At 41.7% G+C, this 11,519-nt stretch overlaps 1 protein-coding gene across 1 annotated transcript; it reads right to left on the bottom strand.

The window, feature by feature from the left end:
• Window positions 1–9,109: 9,109 nt before the first annotated feature.
• On the bottom strand, window positions 9,110–11,074 carry LOC101834399 (mas-related G-protein coupled receptor member X2). Its single transcript, XM_013122857.3, has one exon. The coding sequence runs from the start codon at window positions 10,972–10,974 to the stop codon at window positions 10,075–10,077; it is 900 nt and encodes a 299-aa protein (XP_012978311.3). The 5' UTR covers window positions 10,975–11,074; the 3' UTR covers window positions 9,110–10,074.
• Between the last annotated feature and the right edge of the window lie 445 nt (window positions 11,075–11,519).

Genomic DNA, 11,519 nt, shown 5'->3' with positions numbered 1-11,519 from the left:
TTGGAGTTAACTGTCGCTGTCAGTTGGAGTTAACTGTCGCTGTCAGTTGGAGTTAACCGTTTAAACTGTGCCTCTCCCGTGACGTCATCTGGGGTGATGTGCAAACCACCAATCCCGGCTCTACACATCTCACTCGGAGCTCCTAGGCTTATATAAGGGGCTGGGTTTCTTAGCTTGGGGTCTCCCCTCTAAGAAGCTGATCATCTATCTCTCAAGATGCATTAAAGCTTTACTGCAGAAGGATCCGAGTGTTCTGCGTCGTTCTTGCTGGCGAGACGGTAGCGCGGGACATTTAGGTATTTTCTGTTTTCCTGTAAAGACAAGAACAGAACACTTCCCAAATCTTTGTGAGGTTTCCTTACAACTCGTGTGATACACGCTGGTGTATGACCTACCATTTTTCCCCATCAAACAGCCATGGGGATGGGTCAGCTTCTGAGAAAGCAGGAGGAAAAGGAGCCGGGTCTCTGTGATCTCAGAGAGACATTTCAGCAGTTTCTGCCACTCAGTTGCACCATGCAAACACATTATCTATTTTGCAAAGGCAAGATCTTAGTAACTCTAGAACCTTTTCTATTTTTATTTGTGCTTGTGTGTTTGCACATGTGTAGCATGCTATGTGACTGTGCTCTGCAGTTGGAGGCCAGAGATCAAAGTCTCAGGTCTTTTATCACTCTTCCCCTCGTGTCTTGAGACAAGGTCTTCCACTTGAAACTGGAACCAACCTACTCCAGTAGCCTAGGTAATAATTTTCCTCCAGAGGCTCCCCAGCGCTGTAATTATAGGAAGGTCATCACCTAACATAAATGTAGGTGATAGGAATTTGAACTCAGGTCCTCATAGTTGCAGGACAAGTGCTTTGCCTGCTGAACCACCTCCAGGGACTGTCCAGGAACACTGTATGAATGAGGAAATCCAGCTTCACATTCCCTACCTTTTAAATTATAAATGATTTTTAAGAGATTAGATTATTCCCTTGATTTGTCTATTTTATTTTTTTGTTTGTTTGGTTGGCCAATTGACTTTCTTGGTAAGCAGGAAATAGTATGGTGTGGAATAGATACAAAAGACATTCCAGCTATGACTAATATTTGTCACAAGTACGTCTTCCAAACTGGGAGGTTTGCTAGATATCTCGGCTAAGACTCTAAGCTTATAATTTAGGAGTATGCTAATCAATGAACTGGCTTTCCTAGCACCATTGAATAATTTAAAGCAAATGTGTGAAAGGCAATACAGCTGCTCCAGGAAGATGATGCAGGGAAATGTTGAGGGTAGTTATAAAGTGATTTTGTGTAAGGTCTTATTGCATGCCAACCCATTATGAGAACCGAGCAGGGTTTTGCTCTCAATTTAAATGCTGCAGAAAATAATTCATTAGTAAAAGGTATAGAAACAGAAAACAGGCCTATTAGTATGCTGAACAAGGTTGTTGGTGAGAAAATAGGAAATCAAGTGTGTCTCTGCCTTAGAAAGGATGATGAGTCACTGAAAGTGTATATTAGATGCAAACTAAATGCTTTTCAGAGCCCACTAAGGTGACTACTGGTGACATTTTCAGGTAACTGATAAGATAGTAGCAAAGGGGGTGGGGGTTGAAGACATGTTCTTAGGAAATAAACTTTAGTCCATGGGGCTGTATCATAGTTGTTGTCCTTTGTGAGTCCTCTCAGTGAATTTTCAGGGCTTGTGGCCAACTAAACATAGAGAGAGGAACCTCAGCAAAAAAATGACCAAGTCAAATCCAAAATTTGTTTCTTCGGCAACATTCTGAAATCAAGGAAAAGAGAAAGCATTCAAAGAAGAGGAAAAGTTAATAAGAGCAACTAATACAGGAAACTAGATGCATGAGTTCTTCCTTTCTTCAGAACAGAAAATTGTCAATCATCCACACTGCTTGAGGGCTCACCTGGACTGGAAGACTCTGAATGGAAAGAGGTTGCATTCTCTACTAGAAAAAAAAAGCTCGTCACATGTGTGACTGGAGGAAATGAGCAATTTGTTTAACCTTGCTAGCTGGAGGTGACAAACAGTGACAGCCTTCACAGAAGGAGAGAAGCAGCAGATGCAGAGACTGGAGGAGGCAGAAGACAAAAGCCATGTCAAGAGCACACAGTGCCACTAAGAGGTCAATTCCTCCATGAGACACCAAATTGTCATCTGGTTCCTGCTGAATGTACAGCCCTTTCCTACCAGAACACAGCACACGAGCTTCTGTGAAGTCTAAGAACACCAGACAAGATAGACTGCAGGGCTGTCCCTAGACAAAAGACTAGAGATAGGTAATGACCTCCTGCTTCTTGGCAGCCCAGAGCTGCTCTTATAAAGCAAGTTCCTTCCAACTGAAACAGTCCCTCCTAGAGGAAGGAAGGAGGCTCCTGAGGATCTATGACCATCTGAGGCTACCTGAGGAAGACTGTCAAAATAACTTGTCTTACTATCTTAAGATCCTGCAGAGAGCACCAAGACTGCAGCTTTCATGAGTTGTCATCCATGCTGGGTTTGCCTTTTTTAAGGTTCAGCTATCCAAGAGTCATCCATGGTCCTGTAAGTAATCCTTCATCCACAACCCAGTAGTAATCCCTCACTCATACTCATGTAAGACACCCCAGCAAACTGACTGGTTCACCAAGATGAACTTTGGTAGAACTGTTATTTTATTCTTCACAGGTTTCCTAGGCAAGTACATGCTTGTCCACATGTCCCCTGAAAAGTCATCCGAACACTTGGTGTCCAAACATGGCCAACAGAATCAGAGCAGAGTTTGAGAGAAGGGTGTATGAACCCTGCAATAAAGTTAATTAAATGCATCAGACATGCCAAATGCACATGATCCTCTAGGGTCAAGAGCAGAATGTTAAGGTTTGAGCATGGAGAACACTTGATAGGTCTAAACGCTTTAGACCCTGGAACGACTTGGGAAGATTGCAGAAACTTTAGAAGGCAGAATATAGTAAAGAAGTAAGTCACTCGAAAGGATGCCTTGCTCTTCCTGTCAAGTCTACATCCTGTTTTCCACAGTAAGACATTCCATCTTCTGAGAAGTTTTCTTACTTCCATTATTTCTGCTTAGGTACCAAAGGGGCATGGACCAAACCCTCAAATATAAAGATAGGTAATTCTTTCATCTCTAGTACTTCTGTAAAACTTCAATCACAGTGAAGGAAAACTAATCCAGCACACTGCTAAACATATGCCAGAGTACCTTTGCACTGTGATGAGTTACAATTAGTGCGGTGAACAATCTCTTTAGGGCAACATTTTAGGAAACACAGAAGTTTTTGTGCTCACAGATAAACAGCAGGCAAACCAGGAAAGTTGAACAGGTGTGGCTTTCTCTTTAAAGACAGAGAGAAGTAGAACTTGTTCTCTGCCCAGAAGTCTGGGAGCAGATATGGTTATTAGCCTGGTGACCATTGTGCTACCTATATGATGGATACCACGCAAATCCTCTCCCAGATCCTTATCATGAGCTTGTTTTTCTCTGTCAATCTATAAAACACATGTATGGAAGATGTCACATGTTCTATGCAATGGCATTGGATGTAGTCGTGTTTAAAACTTTCTTGTGAAGATGGGCTTGAGGTAATTAACACCAGAAAACTTTTTTCCAAATTGTTCCATTTTTTAATACACCTAAAATAAACTACCTGGTGTCAAAGTTTGAAGCAACATGGGCTACTGAATCATGTTAGACAGAATTTCCTTCCTGCCTCCCCAGAATTGGCAGGCTGCTAGCTATTGTTTGCAGAGAAGCCCACAATCATTGGATTCGCTTTACTGTTATTTCCTTGAAGGTATTTCCAAGTGTTTCCTTCAAAGATATTAGTCTGTAGCTCTTTATGGAATTCATGTCTGTTCCTTCTTAACTGTTAGGTAGAACTCAGCAGTGATCTGTGTGATTCTGAGATAGTCTTAAGACTGCCCTGGATGAAATGACAGTCACTGGAGATCCACCATAGAGGGCCTCATTCTCCCTGGGGATAGGGGTGGAAATTGGGTGGGCGACTGGAGGACCTGGTGGGGAGGGTGGGGAAGGAGGGGAGGGAGAGGGAGCTGGGATTGGCATGTGAAACAAGCTTGTTTCTAACTTAAATTAAAATTTTTTTAAAAGATTGTTTTCTTGTGGATTCAATGTCATTACTTTTTTAATATTTCATTTCATGTATAAATCTGTGTGCATGAGAGAGAGAGAGAGAGAGAGAGAGAGAGAGAGAGAGAGGAGAGACACAGAGAGAGACAGAGAGAGAGAGACTACTTCAGGTCCACATGGAAGCCAGAAGCACTGGATACTTCTGGAACTGGAGTTACAGGCACTGTGAACTACCTGTAATTTGCCTGTAAACTACCTGTAATTCACTCCATGTAACTATGGATCCTGGAACCAAGCATTGTCTTCTGCAAGAGTAGTGTGTGCTTTTCAAGTGCTGGGTCACCTCTCCAGCATCATCAGTTTTTATGTCTTCATTAATGTATGGTTGTGAGGGTTGATGTGTATGTGCCCAGGTCTTTCCACTTCTGTTTATACCAACCTTTTATCATCTACATGCTCATAAGAATCTCTAATATCCCTTCACATTTCTGTGGATTCAGCCCTGAAGTCTTTTTCACCAAAGATAGTATGCATTTGAGTCCTACATCATATTTTCTAGGATAGTCTAAAGTTTCTTATTTAGTTTCTCTTTTCTAAAAAGCCATTCTTTGTTTTGTTCATCATTGTTGTGTTTGAATCTTTACTTCACTTATGTCTTCTCTGATCTTAATTACTTTTTCCCTTCTACTAATGTTGACTTCAGTTTTCTTTCTTGTTTTCTGGCTCCTTGAGAAGTCCAGATATTTTTATGTAGGTGAGGGCATGCTGAACATATCCATAGTGTACTTGTGGAGAAGACGTTTTGTGGTCAGTTCTGTCCTTCCAAGTCTCTGAAATGGGACTCAGGTGGTCAGGTTTAGAAGCAAGAGACTCCCACTGAACCAAAGTCTGTCACATCATTTGGGGAAGGGCCTCATCCTCCCTGGGGAGTGGATGGGGGTGGGATAGGGGAGATCTGAGGGGGACATGGGATGATGGGAGGGAGAGGGAACTGAGATTGATATGTAAAATGGGATTGTTTCTAAATTAAAAAAAATAAAATATATGAAGTAACATTGTCACAGTGACTTTATATTGCTATGATTATGCCTCAAGACCAAGGCAACTCATTAAAAAATACTTAACTAGGGAGCTCATAGTTCCTGAGGGTTAGAGTCCATGACCATCATGACCAGATGCCTGGCAGCAGGTAGGTAGGCAGCCATGGCACTGGAGCAGTAGCTGAGAGCTTATATTTGATTCTCAGACATGAGACAGAGAGCTAACTGGGAATGGTACTTGTTTTGGAAACTCCGAAGTAGTGAGATACATCCTCCAACAAGGGCACATCTTTGAAACCTTCGGAAACAGTTCCCCCAAATTTGGGCCAAGCATTTTTTATGTCGAAAGGCTGAGATGGCTCTGCCCTGCCAGTTTTGATGACTGAAGCACACTCTCTCTTGGACTGGTTCCACTCCCTCTGTGCGGCTCTCCTTGGCAGACATCCCACAATTTTGGCATCTCCAACATCTTGGGGTCTCCAGAGAAATCTAGGCTTCAATTTCACAGCTTCGCACAAAACACAATATCCTCTCCAGGTCCCCACACAGGGACTCCTGCCCCACAGGCCTGGCCTCGGTGGCTTTCCTTAACCATGGAGGAAGATTCCATGGCCACTTTACTCCTGAATCCCTCTTGACTCAAATACCAGAACCATATGGCTGATGTTGCCAGATTCTGCGTTCTGCTTAGTATGGAACCTTGCCTTTTCCTTGACTAACAATTACATAAGCTTCCGTTTGTTGCTTAAATTTGTTGAATAGTTTTCCTTTATTTTAGGAGAGTTCTTAAGCACTTGCTTCTGCAAGTTGGAAATTTAGCTGGGTAATGTCTTGCCCTAAGAGCAGCACTCCTTTTATTCAATTGCATATCAGGGCTTTCTTTGAACTACTCATGTCTTTAGCACACGATTTAGCTCTAAAATTAAATTCCCCGGTGATCTTTTTCTCTGCAACTGTACATACTATATTTCTTCTCGCCCTTATTCATTTTCATTGAAGACATAATATCCTTTGCAAACAAAATTCGTCCCAAACTCTTTAACTTACCCTCTAGGCAGATACTTAGGACAAGGGCAAAAAGAGGCAATATTCATTACAAAATATACCAATAATGGTCTGTATCGCAGTTGCTGACATTGCTCTCCACTGAAGCCTCTTGAGCCGAGCCTCCAAAGTCTACAGTACTCTCAGTATGTAGGATGTAAGCCCCACTTACAACATTCAACTACTTCCCTAGTCCAAAGTTCCATAGTCTTCTGCGTTCCTGAAAAAAGTAACATGGTTAGGCCTGTTACAGAAGTAACACACACTCTGAAAGCAATTCTGTTTTAATTATGTTTATATTGTTGTGATGAGAAACCATGACCAAGGCAACTTATGAAACAAAGCATTTAATTTGAGGTATCACAGTTCCAGAGTGTTAGACTGCATGACCACCATAGCAGGAAGCATGACAACAGGCAGGCAGACAGGCAGGCTACTGGAGAAGCGATTGAGGGCTTACATCTAATTCAAGGCATGGAGTGGACACTAGGAATGGCATGGGTATTTGAAACTCTGAAGACAACCCCTAGTGCTGTACCTTCTCCAAAAAGGCCTCGCCTTCTAATCTTATCCAAATAGTTCCATCATTCAAATATACGACCTTATGGCAATTATTCTCATTCAGAACACAAAAGTAACAAACAGCATGGGATCTCTTTGTAATAACAGGGCATTGCACTCAGAAGTTTTTCTAAGTTTTTGCTACAAGGTGAAAATATGAATTTTTACATGAAATACTGTATAGGTTAATTTCTTCAACTGTAACAACCATTGAACCACATGAATATCAAGCACTATGCTACCTGTTCAATTTGCACTCTACGTTTCAGTTTAGAACAGAAATGCAGACAGCATTGACCTCTGAAGCAAAAAGTTTTGACTGGAAGAGGAAATGCAAATTAAAAGAGTAAGGGAGTATTTTGTGTCTTGATTGTGTTCAGCATCCTGTAGCCACATATACTTAAGAAATTCTATAGATTTCTTTCCTTTGATCTGTTCATATTATGCTGTCCTATTTGTACTTCAATTGAAATTATCACATACTGAAGCTCTAGAATTGAAATATTATTTTATAGAAAATGTTGCTAAGATAAGCATAATTTAAGTAACAAATGCTATGAACTCTGGGGATGGCATAAATTTGAAGCAGGGTTGATTTCAAAGGAACCTAGTCTAGAGGACCTCATTGGCAATTTGTCATGAGGGATTAGATAGCCGGGGGAACCACAGCAAAGACACAGAGGAAAGAGACAGCGACTTGACTATGGAATGCTAAGCAAGGCATTGTGGATGGAACCACTGAAGGAACCACCCTCAGATATGCATGGATGCTGATGGACCTCATTACAAAACCTGACTGTACTCTTCCAATGCTGAAAATGGCAGCCAATGTGAACTTGAAGGTGAGGACCCCAGTGGGTCAGTACACATAACATAGACTTCTCTCGAGGATATATAATATTTCCTAAGCAATTTATATAAGAAGGACTATTGCTCCATAAATTCTTTTAAAACTACAGAAACAAAGACTGGGATTATAAAATGTGTGTTTTTAATCCTTCGGACATTGAGACAAAGGTTGTTTTTTAAAAGGAAGCATTGCAAAACATGCCAGTTACATAAATCTGACCCCTGGCTTAAGAGAGGGGAGAGAGCTTCTCGACCAGAATGTTGCTACTTGGAAGGCAGTTTCTAATTACACCATTTGTTAGGTGTGTGCAGTTTATTTGCTGCACTGCAAACATACTGGTGAAACTGATTGTTGGGAACATCTAATCTTTAGACCTCTAAGTGCATAATAGACTTGTTATGGCAATGCATGCCTTTACTCCTTGGCTGAGGCAGGTGGATCTGAGTTCCAGGCAAGCCAGGCTACGTAGACTTTGTCTCAAAACAGTAAGAAAACATGCACAATGGACTAGAAGGGTGACTCAGCAGGCAAAGGTGCTTGCCACCAATCTGATGACCTGAACTTGATCTCCAGGCTCCACATGATAAAAGGAGAAAACTGATTCACAATTTGCCTTTTAGCCTCCATAAATGTACAATGGCACACTTGTGTTCACATGCGTACACTAAATCATAAATGTGCAAGGTGCACAACATGGTAAAAAGCAGAGGGATAGCACCGCCTTTTAAGGATTGTTTTGCTATTTCCAGGAACGGTTGCCCTGGGGAAATGGAATCGTTAAACTCGGTCTTTGGCCAGATACTGTTACTGGGTGAGTAGGAAAAAGACCGGTGCAAGAATGCAGCACTGTGCCTGCTGCTTAGCTCTGGTTGCCTAGCCATTGTGTAGGTGTGCATTTCAGTAAATGCTGCCAGGTATTGGAAGATAAGTTCCAGTGCCCAAAGGATGTTAGAAGTAGCAAAAATAATTACTATACATGTCCTACTAGTCTTTTGGAAGGACCCTCTTCTGGGTGTGGCCTTTCCAGTACTGTCACTGGAGTTATCCTGGAGTTATGCAGAGAAGAAGTTGGATGTGGAAAGACTCTTTGTTAGGACCGCCACATTTAGAAGACAGTTATATCCGTACCCAGGGATCTGTATGTGCATTTCAGGAAAGATACTTTTGTTTATTGTGCACAAAGTTCATTCCACAACATTGGAATTTTATAAATGTCCTGAAGGAGAGCACACACCTTTAATCCCAGCACTTGGGAGGTGGAAGCAGGAAGATCAGGAGTTCAAGGCCACACTGGGCTACATGAGATTTAACCAGTCTAAAAGAGAAACAGACCTCACACCTTTGATCCCAGCTTTTGGGATCTCACACCTTTAATCCCAGAACTAGGGAGGTAGAGATAAGATGTGATATGGCTGGATGGAGAGAGGAATATAAGGCAGAAGGAGACAGGAGCTCTGCCCTCTTTGGTCTGAGGATTTCATAGAGGTAAGAACTCTAGTGGCTAGCTCCTTCTCTAATCTTTCAGCTTTCACTCCGATATCTGGGTTTTTATTATTAAGACCAATTAGATTTGGGCTACAATAGGTGCATCTTCCAACTATTCCATAGGAATACATTTATTAAGCAGGAGCACACCTTCTTCCTCATATCTTAGTATATAGATCTGCATATAACTTAGAAATACTGTACTTAGTGAGGTCTGTTGCTCGTGTTTCCTTGTAAGCTGAATATTGAGGGAATGCAGAGTTTCACCAATACTATACAGAGGCCTGATGCCATTTTTATCTTCTATGAAATTTTTGTTTCCAAAGAAGATAGGATTACAATTTTGTCTGACAAATTGAGACAGTGTGGTGCATTCTTGGTTATCAAAATACTCATGGGTTATTAGTTGGTAAATATTTATAATGTGGGGGAAGGTGTGGTACACACTGTATAATCTAAATTGCCTATATGTATGCACATTTGCAGGATCTAGGACACATCAAGATAAGCTGCTTGTTACTGAGTGGCTTCGTTCTTGGATTCTTGTGTTTTGTTTACTAAAATGTACCTTAAAAATAAAAAGCTTAATTTTTAAGCTAAAAAAACAGGAAATGAAATTGTTGCAAATATATCAGGGATTCAACCACTATCATGTTCAATGACTAACGAAATAAATCGCTTTAGTAAATTTCCTTGACCCTTCTGCTGAAGGGGGGATTTGTCAATAGTGGTCAAAAGATCTCCTGAACCCCAGAAAGCTTCCAAGGAGTCCCACCAAAAGGAGATGATGAAGCCCTGAGGAAGACAGCTCCAGAAATGCTGCAGCCAGTGTTTGTATAACAAATACAGCATCAATCAACTTCCACAAGATTGACGACTTTCCCAACTGATTTAACCTTGGTTCGTCAATTAAATATGGTTATGAAAATGCCACAAACTAATAAGGACAACGTTGTTTCTCAGTGCTACTTCTGCCTGATCCAAACAGATCTCAGGATCTGTTAGACTGTTTTCATTTCTCTAGCTCGTCCTGAAGAAGCCCCTTCTCCACATTCTTCCTCTTCAGGGGTGTCCTGCATGGCTCTCTGCAGAAGTAGCTTGAGAGTCCTCCACTGGAACTTACGATGCCTAATGGAGCCAACAAGGAAGTAAATGATGGGGTTGGCACAGCTGTTAACACAGGAGAGAAATATTGTCACTGAATAAAAATCATAAAGCACAACGTAATTAAAATTTTCAATCCATTCTAAGAGAAACCGGTAGATCCCATAGGGCAGACCAAAGAGCAGGAAGACCAGCACTGTACACACAATGGTCACATACAGCCTGGTCACAGGAATCCTGTGTGAACCACAAAAGATAGTAACCAGTAAGGCCAGACTGGACCCCAAGAGAACTACAAATAAAAAAATTAACCATGCAGTAGTGATGAAATCAAATGTCTGACACCAACCATGGCCAACACTATCATATAGGAAGCCACATTCATTCCCTTCCACGAGGCTCAACAGCAGTGACAAGATCCAAAGCAGGGTACATATGACAGCGGATGTGTGCCTTGGGCGCTGGCAGCGATACCAGATGGGCCACATGACGGACAGACTTCGTTCAGTGCTAATGGCACTGAGCATGCTCAGCCCACAAAGATAAGTAAAGTTTAAAAGCACGAAAGAAAGCAGAGGAGTGTCAATGGTCTTGAAGTAGAAGATGTCCAAGATAATATGAAGGCAATGCACAATTTGAAAGCAGAGGAAGAGGAAGTCGGCCCCAGCCAGGTTGAGGATGTAGACAGAGAAGGCGTTCCTGCGCATGTGGAAGACCAGAAACCACAGCACTATGGCATTTCCTGCCACACCAACCAGGGCAATGATGGGGGAAAGAAAAATCACTGTACAGAACATGATGCTACAAAGTGGGCTTCCGGTGTTGTTTTCTCCATCCAGTGCTGTGACGTTAGTCCCCCAGTCTGAGATGTTTATATCCACTCTTAGGAGCTCTCCACTAGTGTTCCTGGAATGGAAAACAAGATATGATCACATGCTGTATCCTCAGGCCCACCATGCCCTAAGAATAACTGACCTGGCTCATAAAGAAGTGAATCAGGATTGTAGAGACTGAGTAAGTTATGAAAACCAATGTTTCTGAAGATTTCATTTCAATCCAGTTTGTATTTATTTGGGCTATCTACAACCCATGTCTTGTACTGATATGAGAGTAGTTAGCAGCCCTAGTATAGACACTCAGTAAGTACCTTGGGCTATGTCAGAAGGAAATAGAACTGTAAACCTAAATTTCTAATAAGACTAGTTCTTCTCTGGTGCAGGAACTTGCAAGTCAAAATCATGACCAACAGCTGCTCTCAGTCCCAGAAGGGGAGGCTTTCAAATGGGAAAGTATGGGAATCAAGAATGAAAGTCATGAAGTCAATGGCATATCCTACTAAGAA

This window comes from Mesocricetus auratus, unplaced genomic scaffold (genome assembly GCF_017639785.1).
Source record: "Mesocricetus auratus isolate SY011 unplaced genomic scaffold, BCM_Maur_2.0 Super-Scaffold_100030, whole genome shotgun sequence".
Taxonomy (NCBI): domain Eukaryota; kingdom Metazoa; phylum Chordata; class Mammalia; order Rodentia; family Cricetidae; genus Mesocricetus; species Mesocricetus auratus.
The sequence above is the reverse complement of the archived record's forward strand: the minus strand, read 5'-3'. Positions and strand labels throughout refer to the sequence as shown.

What these genes read in the sequence shown, in the direction of transcription:
- LOC101834399 (XM_013122857.3), bottom strand. Translation starts at nt 10,974, where the DNA reads ATGTTCTGTACAGTGATTTTTCTTTCCCCCATCATTGCCCTGGTTGGT.